At 35.7% G+C, this 21,120-nt stretch overlaps 2 protein-coding genes across 2 annotated transcripts; one reads left to right on the top strand and one right to left on the bottom strand.

Moving 5' to 3' along the window:
* Positions 1 to 738: 738 nt before the first annotated feature.
* On the bottom strand, positions 739 to 5,895 carry LOC112009397 (uncharacterized). Its single transcript, XM_024041730.2, has one exon. It carries the CDS (start codon positions 5,893 to 5,895, stop codon positions 739 to 741), a length of 5,157 nt encoding a protein of 1,718 aa, XP_023897498.2.
* A 53-nt stretch (positions 5,896 to 5,948) lies between these two features.
* LOC111996280 (homogentisate geranylgeranyltransferase) lies at positions 5,949 to 20,875 on the top strand. Its single transcript, XM_065782974.1, has 13 exons — positions 5,949 to 6,001; positions 17,207 to 17,262; positions 17,321 to 17,517; positions 17,633 to 17,716; positions 17,790 to 17,864; positions 18,006 to 18,089; positions 18,463 to 18,552; positions 19,131 to 19,232; positions 19,381 to 19,476; positions 20,040 to 20,111; positions 20,286 to 20,381; positions 20,449 to 20,553; positions 20,834 to 20,875. The coding sequence occupies exons 1-13, from the start codon at positions 5,949 to 5,951 to the stop codon at positions 20,873 to 20,875; spliced, it is 1,152 nt and encodes a 383-aa protein (XP_065639046.1).
* Positions 20,876 to 21,120: the final 245 nt, after the last annotated feature.

Here is a 21,120-nt window from a genome sequence, read left to right as displayed (position 1 = left end):
AACAATGGGCCTTTTTTTAGCCTCTGAATTTTAATCTTATTTCTTACCCATACTTGTGATTGCCCGTTCCTCTTTTGTTTGATTTGTCTTCGCCTAGGCGGGTTTTTTATCACTTAGCCGTTTCTGGCTCTTTAGTGATCTTCGTGGGTGACTTACATCCGTCTAGGCAGAATTTCGTCGCTTAGTCTTTTTAATCACTAAGTAATCTTCGTCATTGACTTACATCCATCTAGGCGGAATTTTGTCAACTAACCTTCTTCGGCTTTTTAATCACGAAGTTATTTTCGTCATTGACTTACATCCGTCTAGGCGGAATCTTGTCAATTAACCTTCTTCGGCTTTTTAATCACTCAGTGATCTTCGTCATTAACTTACATCCGTCTAGGCGGAATCTTGTCAATTAATCTTCTTCGGCTTTTTAATCACTCAGTGATCTTCGTCATTGACTTACATCCGTCTAGGCGGAATCTTGTCAATTAGCCTTTTTTGGCCTTTTAATTACTAAATTATATTCGTCAGTAACTTACATCCGTCTAGGCGGAATCTTGTTACTTGGCCGTACTTTTGGCTTTGATCACTGAGTTATACTCGTCAGTAACTTACATCCGTCTAGGCGGAATCTTGTTACTTGGCCACATTTTTGGCTTTCGTAAGTTTCTGCGGGCATGTTCACACACAAATATTGGCTGAATAATTTCTTTATTGATTATAACTGATGGACATGTCTTTTCATTACATCTATTGATGGTACTTCTTCAAGTGTTCGATGTTCCATGGTCTCGGGAGCCTTTGTCCGTCTAAGGTCTCCAGGTGGTAGCTGCCTTGTCTGGAGTAGTGAATGACTTTGTATGGCCCCTCCCATGTGGGGCCAAGCTTTCCTTGGGCTGGATCTTTGGTTGCTTGGGTCACTTTGCGTAGGACGAGGTCCCCTATATTGAGTCTTCTGAGTTTCACCCTCCTGTTGTAGTAGTCTGTCATCTTTTTCTGGTACTCCGTCATCTTGCTGAGTGCTTTGTCTCTAACTTCGTCGAGGCAGTCTAGGTCAACTCGTAGCAGGTCGTCGTTTTCTTCTTCGTTAAATGCCTCTCTCCTGGTGCTCGTTATTCCCACTTCGACGGGAATCGCTGCTTCGGTTCTGTAGGTGAGTCTGAAGGGGGTTTCCCCTGTTGGGGTTCTAACCGCCGTTCTGTAGGCCCACAAGACGTTGGGAAGTTCTTCTGGCCAAGCTCCTTTCGCATCGTCTAGCTTGGTCTTTATGATCTTGAGCAATGTGCGGTTCGTTACTTCCGTTTGTCCATTCGCTTGTGGGTGGCCGGGTGACGAGAACTTGTTCTTGATGCCCAAGCCCGAGCAGAAGTCCCTGAAACTCTGGCTATCGAATTGTCGTCCATTGTCCGATATGATCGTCTGTGGTATCCCGAACCTGCAAACTATATTCTTCCATACAAACCCCTGGATCCTGGCCTCGGTGATGGTTGCCAATGCTTCTGCTTCAACCCACTTAGTGAAATAGTCAATAGCAACCAGTAAGAATTTTACCTGACCTTTGCCCTGAGGTAGTGGGCCGACGAGGTCGATTCCCCATTGCGCGAACGACCATGGAGATGTTATCGTCGTCAGCTTTTTTGATGGTAGCCTCTGAATGTTCCCGAACCTCTGGCATTTGTCGCATCTTTTCACGAACCTTGCTGCGTCCTCTTGCATGGTTGGCCAGAAGAAACCTGCTCGGGTAATTTTTCTTACCAGAGATTTTGGGCCTGCATGATCTCCGCAGATCCCTTCATGAACTTCTCTCAGGACGTACTCGGCCTCTTCTTCGTCCACACACCTCAAGTAAGGCATTGAGAAGCCTCTTTTGTACAAGGCATCATTAAGGATTGTGAATCTGGCGGATCTCTTCTTTATCTTCTTTGCTTCGTCTGCATTTTGGGGTAGGTGGCCATCCTGAAGGAATGATATTATGGGTGTCATCCAGTTATTTGTGCCTTCGACTGTAAGTGTTGAAACTTCTTCTATGCTGGGGTTTCTCTGTATCTCCATCATCAAGTCTGCTCTTGGATCTGTCTCTTCTGACGAGGCTATCTTCGAGACTTCGTCTGCAGCCATATTCTGACTTCTCGGAATTCGGACGAACTCCACTTTTTCGAACTCTTGAATCAAGCGTTTCGTCAATCTGAGGTACCTCTGCATTCTTTCCTCTTTTGCTTCGTATTCTCCTCTGACCTGCCCAATTATTACCTTTGAATCGTTCTGGACTAATAGGTTCTTAGCCCCGAGCTCTCTCCCAAGCCTCAGACCTGTTAGAATCCCTTCGTATTCAGCTTCGTTGTTGGTCGCCGGGAATCTTAGCCGTACCCCGTACTTTAGTATCTCACCCTCGGGAGTGGTTATGACGACCCCTGCTCCTCCCCTTTTCTGTGTTGACGAACCGTCAGTCTGCACCATCCATGTTTCATCCCCGGTGGCAGGGCTCGGCTCGTATGGACAGGTGAACTCGGCGATGAAGTCAGCTGGAGCTTGTGCTTTGATGGCCGTCCTGGGATGGTATTCCACGTCGAATTGGCTGAGTTCGATTGCCCATTGGACCATCCTCCCTGCTGCTTCGGGCCTGCTCATAGACTTCTTAATAGGTTGGTCCGTCATTACCACTATCGGGTTTGCCTGGAAGTATTGCCTGAGCTTGCTCGAGACTACTATCAACGCAAACGTGATTTTCTCGATCTTTGGGTACTTGAATTCAGCTCCTTGGAAGGCTTGACTAACATAGTAGACTGGGAGCTGTTTCCTGTTTTCTTCTCGTATTAAGGCTGCACTAACGGCCGTAGAGGAAACGGCCAGGTATAAATAAAGGTTTTCACCTTCTTTCGACGGGCTCAAGAGCGGTGGGTTGCTGAGGTAGCGCTTCAGCTCTTGGAAGGCCGCTTCACATTCGTCAGTCCATTCGAAGGCCTGCTTCAGGGTCTTGAAGAATGGCAAGCACTTGTCCGTTGCTCTGGACACGAACCTGTTAAGCACTGCAATCCGTCCCGTCAGCTTCTGGACTTCCTTGACGGACTTAGGCGATGCCATATTGAGTATGGCATGTACCTTCTCAGGGTTTGCTTCTATTCCTCTCTGGGACACCATAAACCCGAGGAATTTTCCGGAGGCGACACTGAAGACACACTTACCAGGGTTCAACTTCATTTGGTATTGCTTAAGGGTGTCGAATGTCTCCTTAAGGTCGTCCAGATGCTCTAGTTCCTCCTTGCTCTTGACGAGCATGTCGTCGACGTAAACTTCCACATTCCTGCCTATTTGTTTGACGAACATTCTGTTTACTAGCCTTTGATAGGTTGCTCCGGCATTCTTCAGACCAAAGGGCATTACCTTATAGCAGTAGAGTCCCTGACTGGTGATGAAGGCGGTCTTGTCCTGATCCTCGTCAGCCATTTTTATCTGGTTGTACCCTGAGAATGCATCCATGAACGTTAACAACTTATGCCCGGCCGTAGAGTCTACTAGCTGGTCTATCCTAGGGAGCGGGAAGCTGTCCTTTGGGCAGGCCTTGTTCAAGTCTGTGAAATCCACGCACATTCTCCATTTTCCATTTGCTTTCTTCACCAGGACGACATTGGCCAGCCAGTCTGGATAGTATACTTCTCTGATAAAGCCTGCAGTCAGGAGTTTGTTTACCTCGTCAGCAATTGCTTGGTCCCTTTCTGGCGCAAAGGTTCTTCGTCTCTGCTTGACGGGTCTCTTTTCGGGGTCTACATTCAGTTTGTGTTGAATAACTTCTGAAGATATACCTGGCATGTCGTCATGGCTCCAGGCAAAGACATCCAAGTTCTCCCTGAGAAATTGAATGAGTCTCGTCCTCATTTCAGGACTTAACATTGTCCCTATTTTGGTTGTTTTCGTTGTTTCCCCTTCGATTAATTCCACTACTTCCAGTGCTTCCGCTTTTTCTTCCTCTTCTTCTTCTACAATCCACGTGTGGTTCTCCTTAGCTGCTAAAACAGCTTGATAACACTCTCGAGCTAGAACTTGGTCTCCTTTTACCTCACCAACACCGTCATCCGTTGGAAATTTCATCTTCAAGCAGTACGTGGATGTGGACGCTTTCCACTTGTTAAGTGCTGGCCTTCCGATGATGACATTATATGATGACGGACTGTCAACTACTAAAAAGTCTACCTGACGAGTTAACTGTTTTGGGTCCGTCCCTACTGTGACCGTCAGCGTCACTATTCCTCTAGGATACACCCTGTCACCGCTGAAACTGACGAGCAGAGAGTCAAATGGACGAAGTCTGTTGGGATCCAGCTTCAACTGTTGGAATGCGGAAAAGTAAATGATATCAGCGGAGCTACCATTGTCCACGAGGACCCTCTTTGTGTTGAACCCTTCTATAGTGAGTTTTATAACCAAGGGGTCATTGTGTGGCTGTTTCACTCCTCGGGAGTCACTCTCGTTGAAGGTCATATCCTGATCAGTTCGTCTCTGCTTTGGCAGATGTGTCACGTGGATGCTATTCACTTGTCGTTGCTGTGTTTTCTTGAGTGATTTGAATGAGCCCCCAGTGGTAGGACCCCCGGCGATCGTCTGTATTTCCCCGACTATGTTTTGAGGGGGTTGTGATTGACGACCGTCGTTCCTGGAGGAGGACCCCTGTTGGCGTTTGTTTTCTTCTCCGAATTTGCTATGTTCCCCCTTCTTTACGAATTTCTGCAACTTCCCCCTCCGTATCAATTCTTCTATCTGCTCTTTGAGATCCCTATAATCTTCAGTGTAGTGGCCGTGATCTTTGTGGAATCGGCAGTATTTACTTTTGTCGCGGACGTTGGGAGATGAGTGTAGTGGTCGTGGCCACTTAAGATAATGCTCGTCCTTAATCTGCGCTAAAATTTTGTCAACAGGCATAACGAGAGGGGTGAATTTTACCGTCCTTGGATTTTTGTCATCCTTCCTTCTGACTCCGTCACTGATTCGATGATCTGGACGGTCTCGCTTCTGCCCTCTGCGATCATCTTCTTTCCTTCCTTTGTCCCTTGGTCTGTCCTCGTCCTTGATAGCAGCCAATGCGTCTTCGGCGTTCATGTACTGCTGCGCCTTGAGGAGCATTTCAGCCATCGTCTTTGGGGGGTTCTTTGCGAGTGAGCTGACAAGATCCCTAGACCTCAGCCCTGCCTTGAAGGTCGTCAGCTGCACCATATCGTCGGCTTCGTCTACTTCCAGTGTTTCCCTCGTGAAACGTTGTACATATGACCTCAAGGTTTCTTTTTCTCCCTGCCTGACGGTGAGCAAGTGATCAGCGGTCCTCTTTGGTCGTTGTCCTCCAATAAAGTGGCGTAGGAAAGCGTTGCTCAACTGCTCGAACGTATCGATTGACGATGTTGGCAACTTTGTGAACCACTCTCGGGCAGCCCCCCTGAGTGTAGTAGGGAAGGAGCGACACAAGATTTCATCTGGGGGCTGTTGAAGTCCCAGGGTCGTCTTGAAGGTGTTTAGATGATCTTGCGGGTCCTTCAGCCTGTCGAAGGGCTCGAGCTGAGGTAACCGAAATTTCAACGGCACTGGGCAGTCAAGAACCGCTGTTGTGAATGGTGAATCCGTTGGCCGGACCATCCGATCCACACTCCGCTCTGTTTTCTCTTTGATGGCATTTCTTAGCTCGTCCATCTCCTTCCTCATCTCCCGAAGAATATCTGAATTTTGCTCGACGGGAGTGTTAGGCCTTCGATGGTCACTTCTTCTATTGCTATCCCCCTCATCTTCCTGATTTCCCTTCGAACAATTGTCCTCTTGCTGAAGCCGTGATCTCAATTCTTGGTTTTGCTTAGTTAGTTCTTCAACGGTGGCTGCAAGGGTTTGAACTTGCTGAGCCAGGGTTGCAGCTTCTTGATTAGACTCCATCTTGAAAAGAACAATAATAGGGAACCACTATTTCGAGTCTGAACACGAAAACAATGTCGTTCCCCACAGACGGCGCCAAACTGATAAGTGTAAACTTGTCAGTGATGTTCGTCGAACGGAGCTAATCCCTCCTCCTTCCCTTTTCTGCACACCGGTGTGGTGCCTGCCACAACGCCTCCGATGCCAAAGTTAGAATATAGGGTCTTCTTTGTGAGGAAAGTAAATTGAACAAAAAAGAGCAAAATAAACAGTATTCTTTCTTACTTGTTCCTTTTCTTCGTGGGAGTGTATGGGTTTTATATCTGTCCTCATCGTCCCTAGCCATTGGAGGAGTTATGGAGGTCTTAATGCTCCATTAGGTAACGCTTCATGACTGTGTAAGGAGGCATCAATGTCTCCAAATGGTTCGTACAGTTGGAAGTGTAACCGTTCAGTTGACTGCATTAAAGGGACTGAATTTCCTCCTCAGTACCGTGGCCTTCTACGTTGCTCGTCCTGGGGACGTTATCGTCCATATGAGGACGATCATTCTCATAGATGGCTTCATCAGTGCTTATTTACCTCGTCACTTAGTTTCACACAACATGCATTCATTATATAACTTAAAAGTAAAATATTCATTTATTTTTATTATTTATTTTAAGTAAATTAATTAAAAAAAAAATTCTAGACAAGGATAAGACTACACCACCTCTTTTCTACAATATATGTTAAATTCAAATAATTTTTCATACATATTCACATGCTACACGAAAGAATTATAATAAGAATTAGCTAGATAGAGGCAAGACTACACCACCTCTTTTCTACAATATATGTTAAATTCAGATCATTTTTCATGCATATTCACACGCTACACAAAGGAATTATAATAGAATTAACTAAACAGGGGTAAGACTATACCACCTCTTTTCTACAATAAATATTAAAGTTAGATCATTTTTCATGCATATACACACATGTAGCATGCAATGCACAAGACTTAAACTTGGTAGGGTGAAACTCACTCCAGTTTCAGTGCCTTCTTCCATGCTTTCAAGGACAAAAATTAAATTCTCATGTGAGTCTCTCTCTACTTCAAAATTTTAAATGTTTAATAATTTAGATTGTTCTTAATTATTGAATTGAGGTTTCACTTAAACATTATTTCAATTATTGTTTCGAATAGTTTTTAATTATTAAATTCAAGGGTTTTCGATTTAAATATATGTGATTAATTGAGCCTTAAAATTCAATGTATTATTGAAAATCATTATATATATATATATATATATATGTAGGTACCTCTACCATCTTCCATTCAATTATATATATATATATATATGTGTGTGTGCATATTATGATACCTTAGTTTCACACAACATGCATTCATTATATAACTTAAAAGTAAAATATTCATTTATTTTTATTATTTATTTTAAGTAAATTAATAATAATAAAAAAATTCTAGATAGGGATAAGACTACACCACCTATTTTCTACAATATATGTTAAATTTAGATAATTTTTCATGTATATTCACACACTACACGAAGGAATTGTAATAAGAATTAGCTAGATATAGGCAAAACTACACCACCTCTTTTCTACAATATATGTTAAATTCACATCATTTTTCTACATCCTAGACAAAGGAATTATAATAAGAATTAACTAGACAGGGGTAAGACTACACCACCTCTTTTCTATAATAAATATTAAATTTAGATCATTTTTCATGCATATACACACACATGTAGCATGCAACGCACAAGACTTAAGCTTTAAGTTTAAACTTAAACTTGGTAGGGTGAAACTCACTCAAGTTTCAGTGCCTTCTTCCATGCTTTCAAGGACAAAAATTAAATTCTCATGTGAGTCTCTCTCTACTTCAAATTTTTAAATGTTTAATAATTTAGATTGTTCTTAATTATTGAATTGAGGTTTCACTTAAACATTATTTCAATTATTGTTTCGAATAGTTTTTAATTATTAAATTCAAGGGTCTTCCATTTAAATATATGTGATTAATTGAGCCTTAAAGTTCAATGTATTATTGAAAATCATTTATATATATATATATATATATATATATATATATATTTGTTTAGGTACCTAAATAGTGCATCGACAAATAATGAAAAGTAATCATTATGAATTGAACGTTACAAATTTAAATTTTATATATATATATATATATAAGAGTCCATCTTCTTAAATCAAAGCCTATTTGCTTGAGATGTGCACTTCAAAATTGATTATGTAAGCCTATTTTATTTTTGTATATATTCTTGCACATAATCAATACAAAGTGTAGTCAAGTGGCATTGTTTGAGGAGTGTCAAGATTCAAATCTCTCTTTTCATTGTTAAAAATTTACAATAATAATAATAATAATAATAGCCGCTTATTAAGATTTTTTGTTAGAAACGTCTATGTTTAGAAAGCTACGAGCATTTCAAATACATGTATTTCCCCATCATACACTCACTAGGTTATTGTAGAAAATTTTCTCACCCAAAAAAAAAAATTTATTATAGAGAAAAATCTCCTGAGTGGCTCCAAGATCGCGGTAAGAGGTTTTGAACCTATTATAAGATTTTGAAAACCACTAAGCCAACTCTTAAAAATTGCTATTATGACATCAATATGGTAAAGAAAACAGCTAACTCTATTTCCATGTGAAGCATCTGTCTTTTTAGGCAAGTTTTAATTCAATTTCAGTATATAGCTAAGCTATTTCCTTTCTGGTAAATAATTTAGCCAGAGTTGAATATGTCATCAAACCATTGCTAACCAAGGAAACTCATCCTTCATTGCTACCTGCTTAGCATCTTTCAGTTATAAACGCAATTGGCTTGAGAAGATTTTGGTGATCCCATTGCAGAGAGAGAGAGAGAAGCATGATTGGCACTAATGCATCTTCTTGTTTCACTGCTTCGCAATACCCAATTTTAGAACAAGGTAGATATGTTCTCTTCTTTCTGTGAAAATTCCTTCTCATTTGTTATTTTCTTCAAGGTAATAGCCAAATTCAAGTTACATTATACTTGATTTTAACAGATGGGCTGCAGAGAAAAATATGGTCCTCGAAAACCCAAACAAGAGGTAAGCAAACTATTACTTTTTCACTCAATTAAATTTTGAATTTTTGAAAGATTTTCATTTGATCAGTGCTTATCCTCAATGTGGGAGAAATGTTTTTTTTTTTTTTTTTTGGGTAATGTTTAGTTAATCTCAGGTTGAATTTGTAGTTTAATTTGGAGATGAGTAGAGAGAAGAAGGAAAGGTGACCGAAATGAACTAAATTTAATGCTATTTTAGTTACCTTCTCATCTGTGCTGATCTTCTTTTCCTTAATCTCTTTGTTCCAAACATAAGATGATTGGAGAGGATTATTCTCGAATTCAGATTGGCCAGTTCTAGTAATGATCTGAAAATAAAGAAATAAATTAATCCACTTTTTTTTTTTAAGTTAGAGACTTAGAAGTTTAGCCCCTTGTTTTATTTTAACAAAAATAATTCAACTTATTAAGTTGACCATTTATAATGGTCAATGGGTTTCCAACTAAAATGCCGCAACAACAAATCACAAAGTCATATAATGTAAAGAATACAGTGATTTATTAACAAAGTGAAAAATCTATAGACACAAAAAAAAAAAAAAAAAAAAAAAAAAAAAAAAACACGCACACACTGGGATATCACCTACCAAGGAAAATTTCAGTATTTGGAATTGAAGTTTACAATAAAAATAAACCCTAATTCTTGATCGATCAAAATTGGGTTGAAAGTCGATCAACAAGTAGATTTCAATTGATTGATAGTTGATTGAGATGTAGTCGAGATTCCAAACTTGACTTGAACTAATTCTTCGACTTTGTCTTACACTTTTAATTATGTAGTCTTTATTCTAACATTCTTCCTCACTTATTTTGTCTAACTATCTATGTGATGAGAATCTTTTTTTATTATATATGTAATCCTTTCTTATGTTTTAATCTCTTCTTGTAATTTTGTCATAATTTGATCTCAAATTTATGCTATTTAAACTACTTAACACTACTTAATGTACTTTTTATTTTTATGTTGTATGCCAAAGGCTAGAATCCGATCTCAGATTTATTCTATAAGCTAATTAACAATCATTTAATGTCAAAAGGCTATTAGGAATTTTTTTTCATTGAATTTTTTTTTTTTTATACACAAGATAGAAATTTTACTCTAATATAATTTAAGTGTATATGTGTATGAAATTTCTTCCTAGATACTTGAACCTCAACCCATCCCCCTCCTCCACAAAAGCACTTATACTTGCGAAGTGATCATCACACAAAAGTGTGCAGTGGTATTGAATTAAGAATAGTAAAATCTAATCATTTAACCATTATTTTAACATCTTCCTTTACATTTAATCATTTAATTATTCTAACAAATAATACTCAGAAGGATGTAAAGTATGAACCAGGGCTTTTAAGGGGAGAGTTTTTACTTTTTACTTCTTTTTTTTTTTTTTTTTGGTACATTTTATTGGCAAAGTAGTTTTGAACGATTTTCCATAGTTGCAGGATTTACGCCCTCAAATCTCCTGATATTACTAACATACGCCAGCTGTAATTTAAAAAACATCTGCCAAATTCTAGTGGTTGACTATTTTTAGGGTAAGTTAGTAGTTCGGTAATCCATTCAAATAACAAATTGACAACAAGTAAATCTTTTCTTCAGGTGGATATATATATATATATATATTTCTCCAAAAAAAAAAAGTGGATATATATAGTTTATAATTAGAGTCCCAGGCCAAAAGTGAACATGATCAAGCTGGTTGGTACATTTCTTTAATGCATGTATATTAAATTCTAATAATAAATGAGCAGAATATAGTAGGCTTGCATTGAGTTCCATAGGGCCATTCATATTTTGTAATAGGTAATGCCATAANCAGTTCTAGTAATGATCTGAAAATAAAAAAATAAATTAATCCACTTTTTTTTTTTAAGTTAGAGACTTAGAAGTTTAGCCCCTTGTTTTATTTTAACAAAAATAATTCAACTTATTAAGTTGACCATTTATAATGGTCAATGGGTTTCCAACTAAAATGCCGCAACAACAAATCACAAAGTCATATAATGTAAAGAATACAGTGATTTATTAACAAAGTGAAAAATCTATAGACACAAAAAAAAAAAAAAAAAAAAAAAAAAAAAAAAACACGCACACACTGGGATATCACCTACCAAGGAAAATTTCAGTATTTGGAATTGAAGTTTACAATAAAAATAAACCCTAATTCTTGATCGATCAAAATTGGGTTGAAAGTCGATCAACAAGTAGATTTCAATTGATTGATAGTTGATTGAGATGTAGTCGAGATTCCAAACTTGACTTGAACTAATTCTTCGACTTTGTCTTACACTTTTAATTATGTAGTCTTTATTCTAACATTCTTCCTCACTTATTTTGTCTAACTATCTATGTGATGAGAATCTTTTTTTATTATATATGTAATCCTTTCTTATGTTTTAATCTCTTCTTGTAATTTTGTCATAATTTGATCTCAAATTTATGCTATTTAAACTACTTAACACTACTTAATGTACTTTTTATTTTTATTGTTGTATGCCAAAGGCTAGAATCCGATCTCAGATTTATTCTATAAGCTAATTAACAATCATTTAATGTCAAAAGGCTATTAGGAATTTTTTTTCATTGAATTTTTTTTTTTTTATACACAAGATAGAAATTTTACTCTAATATAATTTAAGTGTATATGTGTATGAAATTTCTTCCTAGATACTTGAACCTCAACCCATCCCCCTCCTCCACAAAAGCACTTATACTTGCGAAGTGATCATCACACCAAAAGTGTGCAGTGGTATTGAATTAAGAATAGTAAAATCTAATCATTTAACCATTATTTTAACATCTTCCTTTACATTTAATCATTTAATTATTCTAACAAATAATACTCAGAAGGATGTAAAGTATGAACCAGGGCTTTTAAGGGGAGATTTTTACTTTTTACTTCTTTTTTTTTTTTTTTTTGGTACATTTTATTGGCAAAGTAGTTTTGAACGATTTTCCATAGTTGCAGGATTTACGCCCTCAAATCTCCTGATATTACTAACATACGCCAGCTGTAATTTAAAAAACATCTGCCAAATTCTAGTGGTTGACTATTTTTAGGGTAAGTTAGTAGTTCGGTAATCCATTCAAATAACAAATTGACAACAAGTAAATCTTTTCTTCAGGTGGATATATATATATATATATATTTCTCCAAAAAAAAAAAGTGGATATATATAGTTTATAATTAGAGTCCCAGGCCAAAAGTGAACATGATCAAGCTGGTTGGTACATTTCTTTAATGCATGTATATTAAATTCTAATAATAAATGAGCAGAATATAGTAGGCTTGCATTGAGTTCCATAGGGCCATTCATATTTGTAATAGGTAATGCCATAATGGCAAGTCTGAATTTTTCTAAGGGGCCTAAACTAAATATATCAATAATGTTTAAATCCACAAAGCACATTATGCCTGCGTTTGGATAGCAATTTCTTACTTCAAAGTAAAGTTGCGTTTTGTGTTTTTTTTTTTTTTGCCGGCTTTTTTGACTTTGGGGACAAATTTACTGTGCACGTACTGTGTATACACTGTTTATGCACTGTTCATGTACTGTTACACATAAAAAATATTAAAAATGGGTCCCACGATACTATTCATATATTTAAAATTATTTTGCTACAGTGTTTCAGCAACAATCAGTTTTTAGCAACTTTCAGCAACAATAAGTGCTATCCAAACAAACCCTAATAATACTATATAATACTAGACTTGTCACACATGCTTTGCACGTGCAATAATACTCTTTTTTGCTTTTTTGGTTTAGTATTATAATGTTTAAAAGTGATATATAAATAACCGTGTGTATTTAAAAAAAAAAAGAAAAAAAGAAAAGAGGTAAGGTAATACAAAATAATATTTAAAAATAAAATAAAGATAGTGTCTTAAGTTTTAAGCCAAAAGGAGAAGATAAAGGAAAAATCCTAAAACTTAGGAACTGTAAATCACTTTTTTAACCAGTTTGTGTTTTTTAATTTAAAATTATTTAATTAAAAGACAGGGGTATTTTAAAGAGTTTAAGAATTTGTGTAGGGGTATTTTAGTAGCCAAAATGTTAAAAACTAAACAAAGAATCCTATTATTAATAGTAAAGATAATTTTTTTATATTTACATTATATATAGAATTTATATTTGGGATAATTACACTAAACCCACATGTGGTTTGGGCGAAAATAACTTTGCCTACTTGTGGTTTGAAAAGTATCACTTAACCTACCTAAGGTATGTTGCGTTTGTTTTCCGTAGCCCACCTTTGTCAAAATCGGGGGTAAATAGGTATTTTTGTTCAAATTTTATGTCTCTCTTCTCCCAAAACAAAAAATAGCACAAAAATGTAAGAGAAACAAGATCAAAAAGTGGTATGGGTCTCTCTCTCAATTCACATCAATCTTGAACATGAAGAACATACCAAAAAAATAAAACCCAGATCAACCTACACAAATAACCGAACAATACAATATCGAAACCAACGGTGGTGATATTCTATTCATTCATCCCTTTCCCTGAGTCTCTCTCTTCCTCTTCCGGCTTTCTTTGATTCGAATTAGAAGAAGATAAATAATAATAAATAAATAAAATGAAGAACACGACTTTAGTCAGCGAAAAAAAGAAATTTTGAATGAAACCCAACGACAAACGATCACCGACGACTGACCATCAATAAAATCCACGAACCCATAACCACCATCCACAGACCACTGACCACGGACCATCAACAAAAGCCACAAACCCATCAACAAAACAACGACATCAACATCAGTACACAAACCCAAAACTTTGTAACCATCCGCCACCAATAAACCCAGAATCAGTGATTCAAACCAAAACCTAGAATCAATGATTCAAACCAAAACATAAAACCAGTGATTCAAGCCAAAACTAAACCCAGAACTAGTGATTCAAAACCCACAAACCACTACGAACCCACCACTGCGAAGGTGAAGAGAGGAGAAATCTGCGTCGTCATCGTCGCCTGAGGGAGGAAGAGAAGGGAAAGTAGGGGCTATTGGAGGAGCGATGGTAATGGACTTTCCAATGGATGACAGTGGTGCAACGTCATTTTCGTCCTCTTCTTCTTCTTCGCCCAAATTGCCTTGCAGGCTTTGCCAGAGACTCTCCGAGTCTAAGTCCCACAGAACTATACTGTTGAAGATATCGAAGTGAAGCTTTGCCACACCAATCTTCACCGCCAACTCTCTCTCTCTCTCTCTCTCTTTTTGGGGTGGTTCTTGAATATGAAGACTCTCTCTCAACTTCACTCTCCTCAGCTGTTGTTGTTGTTGTTGTTTTTTTTTTTTTTTTTTTTTTAATTCGTTTAATTAATTACTATTATCACTTACAAAAAAGGTTCGTGTTTTTACTTGAAAAATTAACGGAAAAAGATTGAGAATTTTGAACCTTTCTTTTTTGGTCTGGTTCTTGAAATTGAAGACTCAACTCTACTATTCTTGGAATTGAGGATTTCGGTTTTGTTTTTGTCCCTCCCTTTTGATCTTATTTCCTTCCATTTTTGTGCTATTTTTTGTTTTGAGAGGAGAGAGATATAAATTTGAGCAAAAATACCTATTTACCCTCGATTTTAACTGAGGTGGGTTATGGAAAACGAACGGAACATACCTCAGGTAGGTTAAGTGATACTTTTCAAACCACGGGTAGGCAAGGTGATTTTTGCCCAAACCACAAGTGGGTTTAGTATAATTATCCCTTTATATTTAAAACATGACTTCAATATGATTTATTATATATATATATATATATTATTTTCATGTATATAATTTTTTATCAATTCAATTTTATGTAATTCAAGGAAAACATTTTCTTTCATTAAATCATGTGTAATTATCCTTTAAATTATATTAATTATAATTAATAGTTTTTAAATATTTTAAATCAAAGTTTTTTTTTCAAATAAATTAAAGAATACACATTTAAGTATAGCAATAGTTTTTAAAAAAGAATAAATATGTATATAAATTTAAAAAAAAATTAGATAAATTAAATGATAAATGTCATTCTTATGTGCAATGTAATATATATATATATATATATATATAGAGAGAGAGAGAGAGAGAGAGAGAGAGAGAGAGAGAGAGAAATATTTTTTTATGGATGAAAAAGTAGAACATGTCCCAAATTTTTAACCATAAAATCTCTGTATCTTCTATTCTAGTGAAAAAATAATAATTTCTTGCATGCCCACATCCCTAACTCTCTAAATGCAAATAAAAATGAGTTTTTTTTTTTTTTTTGGAAAAAGAAAAAGAACCTTAAAGAAAATGATTTGCGTATTTATATATTCTTTGATTCTCTAGAAATATATATATATATATTCTTTTATGAACTTATACTTTTAATTTTTTAAATGCTAATGAAATCTTTGAGTTATGTATGAAAAATGAAGGTGAATATTAAAAAAAAATTACACTTTACCACTCTAAACTTTTCGAATGCACGTCTTGCACCATAAACTATGACCTTTGTTACACTTTATACTCTAATATTAAATTTGCTATTAACTTGGATGGAAATTCAAAGTTTAAGGGATAAAGTGTAATCAGGAGTATAGTTTAAGGTGGTAAAGTATAATTTATATATTTTTTTTAAAGGTATTGAGAAGAGGGGTAATTAAGTCTTTTCACGTGGTGTCATATTTTTCTATTCAAGTTAACAACAAACTTATTGTTGGAGTACAAAGTGTAATATGGATCATAGTTTAGGGTGCAAAATGTGCATTAAAAAATTTTAGGATGCAAAGTGTAATCTGGGGTATAGTGGGTGATAAAATATAATTTTCCTTTAAAAAAAAAGGACATTAATACTTTAAAAGAGTGTATATAAAGGGAGATAATTAAGTAAAAATATAAAATTCACTCATATGAAATTTTAATGATAAAATAAAGGGAGTGAGAATGTCCCAAATGAGTCTAAAAAGCTTTTTATCTTTGGCTTTTTGTGTCAGCTTTAATTTTGTCATACATTTAACATAAAAATTACCAAAATTTGTTTTTTTATTTATATTATGTAAATAAGCTACCAAAAATTGCGGGTACCCAATTGAACACTAAATTGATATCAAGTGATTTAATTTGCTTAAATTGGAGCATTCAATACGTTTGGGAACAAAGGAGTTTTCAAATTATTTCAGTGGGAAAAAAAGTCAAGGGTGTATAAGGATGCGTAAAATTATTTCCAAGAAAACTGAAATATACTTAGTTAATGAGATGAGCATAAGAGTTTTTATCAAGAAAGCACGGGTGCAGCTCCAAGTCCGCCACATCGGACTTGTCCCAACACGGCGTCCAGTGTCCGACGCTCTGATTCACCCCTTTTTTTTTTATTTGCGCCGATTCGGCCCAATTCTAGCAAAAACGGGAGCCGAAACGGCAAAATCAATCCGATTTTGGCCAAAATGGCCACTGAAACAAACCGATACGGCTGCCAAAATGGGCAGCTGGCCGCCATTCTTCTGCTTCATGTGAGAGAGAAAAAAAAGAAGGAAGAAGAAGATGAGAAGACACCCAAAAAAAAAAAAATAGAAGAAGAACAAATGTATATAACAAAAGAATATAAATTAAGTAAGTGGGAAAGTCAATTGTTTCATGTGGGTGGGCTTGGGAATTGGAAAATGAGTAAAGGAACCTTCTTGAAAGGTGGTTTTTTGTTTACAATTAGCAAAAATATTGATTTTATTAAAAACAAATCATAAATAATTGTTTTTTAATAATAAACTCTACCCTTTATTTGAATTTTTTTTTATATATAAAAAATATTAAATTCACTATATAAAAATATTTTTAATAATTTTTTAATCGCCGCACTCCGCCACACCGGTACCCTACTTTTTCAAAAATTGCCAAGTCCCGCACCCGTGCTTCATAAGTTTTTATACAAATGAGATTTATGTAAATACTATTTAGTTTTAAGCGCATTAAATATTTATGTTTATTTTTTTATTTCGATTAGCTATTTGAAATTACTTTTCCGTAGAGATATCCTCATGATAAGTCAGAAATTGAGAAACAAGTTTGATAATAATTTTAAAAAAAAATTATTTAATCAAGTAGGCAAGGTGATTCTGAACACATCCATTTGCTGTGCCAATTTACTGGTGTACGAAGTCCAAACAACACATACCAGAATTTGTTAGATTCCAGAAGTGAATACTATTTATGTTAATGATCTTAATTGTCTTAAAACTTGTTCAGGTTGTGTTATTCCTCTTCAGGTGGTATCAGTGAAGCAACTAAGAAGCAAATCCATCGTATGCCAACAGAAGAAATGTTTCAGATGTTCTTCCACAAGATTTTCTTCTTTGACAGATGATAGTAGAAACCATGAGAGTATAACAACCATCAGAAGTCATGTCATAACCAAGAAATACCAACTTGGTGCCATATATAAACATGAATATGCATCTAAACCTGAGGATGATTATTTGACGAGCTTTCTTAATGTTCTATCTAAGCAATTAGAAGCTTTCTACTTGTTTTCACGTCCTCACACTGTAATTGGCACCGTGAGTTACATATCTTTAGTTACCTGAGAAAAAACAATTTGACAGCATCTTTCTTTTGGTTGAGAGATAACAAGAATTTGACTATAATATATTTTGTGCTACTTCTTTTTATCAGGTTATAGGGATAGTATCAGTTTCTCTTCTTCCAGTAGAAACCATTGCTGATCTGACTCCTACATTTTTTATGGGTTTATTGAAGGTAAATTTTGGTCAGGTAGAGATGAACTTGCATACTACGTACTAAATTAACATTTTTGTTTTCCTATTGTCAGGCATTGGTACCCTCCATATTGATGAACATTTACATTGTTGGTTTGAATCAATTGTTCGATGTTGAAATAGACAAGGTAAATCATCATATACTTTAGAGTAAAATTTAAAATGTACAAGATATGTATCATATTTCAATTTCTGAGATACAATGCATGATTGCCTCATTGAAATGTATTTCATATACTTGGGATTAAGCTTGTTGTGCATGCTTACAGGTTAACAAACCCGATCTCCCTTTGGCTTCTGGTGCCTTCTCAATGAGTACTGGAATCACAATTGTTACTGCATCTTTATTGATGGTAAGTTGGCAGGCATGATCCTTCATGTTCTGATTATATTTATACTGTCAGTTTGATAGATTATTGAACTGTTTGGAAGTTGCAAAATTATGCTCTTTCAAATTTTTTATTCCAGTTTGGGAGGACGCAAACTAGAACATTTTCAATTAGTCTTCTGAGAAATAAACTAAAACTACATTTTCAAATTTGTACATATTTTACCTTTTGTAAATTGTGTTGAAGGTTATTTTTGTCTGGCTGGATTTTCCAATTTCGTAAGCAATTGATGTTCAAACTGACACAATTATCTTCTTCTCAGGTACCATTAGTAGGTGTAGATTATATATGCCTGCCAAAATTTTCTCACATCAATCATTCTGGTGCTATTTTACAGAGTTTTGCTATGGGAATCATTTTTAAATCACCACCACTTTTTGCTTCACTTCTAGTGGGTTTTCTGCTTGGAAGTGCATATTCCATTGATGTAAGTCTCCTACGCTTAAATATTCTGTGTTTGTTGACATTAGTTCAAGAAAAGACAATTAATTAATATAATCAATAACCTATTCTTCCAATATAACTGGAAGTCTAGAAGACACTTTAAAGAAAACAAAAATCAGTATCTAAGTGCTGTTTGTAAATTGAACTGAAAACAAATTTTGGCACATCGGAAGAATATGCAATGTAGGCCTTATGAATTCTTAAACCTATTAGTCACCCTTTTGGCAAATTTCTCTCTCTCTCTCTCTCTCTCTCTCTCTCTCTCTCTCAACAGCTTTGTGGCTGGCAATTCAGTTTCATATTGTTCATAGCTGTGCTACTTTTGAACTATTTTCACTTGAGTTTGATTGCAGCTATACCAGCTTAATGCTGGAATGCCAAATGTGTCCAAAATTCATATTCTGAAACACATGGTTTAGCATTGTTGACCTTACACAACATTGGATTGTTCATTTGTTTGGCCTAAATTACCCTTTTAATATAAGTGTGTGTGTGCAACTGTAACTTGTGTATTGCAGTAGTGGATAATTTGATTAAAGTTTGTTTCTGTCTGTGTTATAGCTACCCTTTCTCAGATGGAAGAGACACGCAGTTCTTGCCGCAACTTGCATCCTCATTGTGAGGGCTGTTGTTGTTCAACTCGCTTACTTTTTACACATGCAGGTATATACAACTCCTAAAATTTTTAAGGGACTTGGTATGCAAGACAAATAGCACTCTTACTAAATTTGATGAAGAGACTTTTATTTTACATTCTAATTTGGTGTTCCTCATTTTCTGCTTTCTACAAAAATGGTGACTATAACTGAAGAACCATGTGCTTGGTAGACCTGTCATGATAACAAAATCATTGGTATTTGCTGCGGCTTTCATGTGCTTCTTCTCTGCTGTCATTGCATTATTCAAGGTAAGGACTGTAATTTAACCAGGAAATTTATTTACAGTTTTAGTTGCTTTAAGTATTGCTCCGAATAGTGAAGTGTTGATTTTGAGAGCTTGAAAAGGCATTACATAATATAGACCATTTATGCACCTGATGATAGGATTATAAAGTCAAAATATTCCAAAACATGTATGGTTTGAAAGCCAAATAATGCTTATCCATTGGATACTAGAGGAAAATTAAGGTCATCGTACCTAATGGAAAAAGGAAGAATATAAATTACAAGGGGATCATTGACACAATTACAAAAAGTTTTTAGTTTCAGCAAAATAAGTAGAACCCAAACGGACCCAATGTATGCAAATTCAATGATGAATAGCTCCACTAAAGGGCATGGAATTGTGCCTTCAAATGTCATGGAATATAAAATGGAATTATCCTATTTTCCTGAATCTTTAACCACAGTTCAGTTATCCATTTTTCTGCAGAATTTTTTTTTTTCTTAGAAATTTCAAATCACTTGTGCATGTCATCACGCTGCATATATTTAATGTTAATTAATTCACATCTTATTGTCATTCTAACAGGACATACCTGATGTGGATGGTGATAAAGAGTTTGGAATTCAATCATTCAGCGTTAGACTTGGTCAAGAAAGGGTCTGTATATCAATTTTACTTTTAAGTATTTTCCTCACTTTGTTTGGTTGCCTAGCAGAGGATGTAGAAGATAAGATTTTTACTATGTTAACAAGCATGCAACCCAACTAATTATGTTGTTTCAAAATCAAGATTTGAAATATTGCCTTATATGTACTGTGATATTCCCGATAGGTGTTTTGGCTTTGTGTTAATATGTTAACACTGGCATATGGGGCTGCTGTGGTGATAGGTGCTTCTTCTTCATTCCTTCCAAGCAAGCTAGTTACGGTATGTAGTGTACCTTGGCAACTAATTTTGCAGTTGTATGTCCATTTATTAACATCTGTTGATACAGATATTAGGACACTTGGCACTTGCTTCTTCCCTGTTGGTTCGAGCTCAATCAGTTGATCTTGCCAGTAAAGCCTCAGTGACTTCTTTTTACATGCTTATATGGAAGGTGAGTGGTTATATATCAGTTTTCGTTTTTGGTAAGTACTGCATTCTTTTGTTTTGGTTAAATGGCAGTAATGACAACTGCAAAGTAAATTCTTCATTTCAAAGTCATCGGCTCATCGCAATTATATTCACTTCCATGCCTTTTCTCTCTCTCTGAATACAAGACCAGTTGCTTAACTTTTTCTCATACATAAGATCAGAGTTCTTGTGCAAGTTTGTTTTTAAAAGCAAGCAAGTTTTATTCTTTAAATCCATACTGATTAATGATGTTGCTTCTGCAGTTGTTTTATGCCGAGTACTTCCTCATTCCTTTTGTACGCTGAGAAAAAAATTAAGAGTCACTTGCTAAAACAAAAGTAATGCCACATTTTCTCATTTTCAGATTTGTCCAACTTGGGAGCGATTTGGACAGTTACTAGGCAACAATATCTGCCTAATCGGTCTTCCTGCAAATGACATTTTAAGATGTGGTTTTTTTTTTCCCAAGTTTTTTGGTTATGTTGTGACCTATTCGAATAAAGACATGTCATAGGCAAACTTTTTTTTTTTTTTGGTTAATTATGAGAAG

The sequence above is a fragment of the Quercus suber genome, unplaced genomic scaffold (assembly GCF_002906115.3).
Source record: "Quercus suber isolate HL8 unplaced genomic scaffold, Cork oak 2.0 scaffold_324, whole genome shotgun sequence".
NCBI lineage: Eukaryota > Viridiplantae > Streptophyta > Magnoliopsida > Fagales > Fagaceae > Quercus > Quercus suber.
Note: the sequence above shows the minus strand (reverse complement) of the source record. Positions and strands in the feature narration are given on the sequence as shown.

Excerpts from the sequence above, each read along its gene's own strand:
- LOC112009397 (XM_024041730.2), bottom strand. The coding sequence starts at position 5,895 with ATGGAGTCTAATCAAGAAGCTGCAACCCTGGCTCAGCAAGTTCAAACC.
- LOC111996280 (XM_065782974.1), top strand. The coding sequence starts at position 5,949 with ATGTCGTTCCCCACAGACGGCGCCAAACTGATAAGTGTAAACTTGTCA. Across the intron at positions 19,477-20,039 it reads CTGTCATTGCATTATTCAAG|GACATACCTGATGTGGATGG; the intron begins GTAAGGACTGTA and ends TCATTCTAACAG. Across the intron at positions 20,112-20,285 it reads TTAGACTTGGTCAAGAAAGG|GTGTTTTGGCTTTGTGTTAA; the intron begins GTCTGTATATCA and ends TATTCCCGATAG.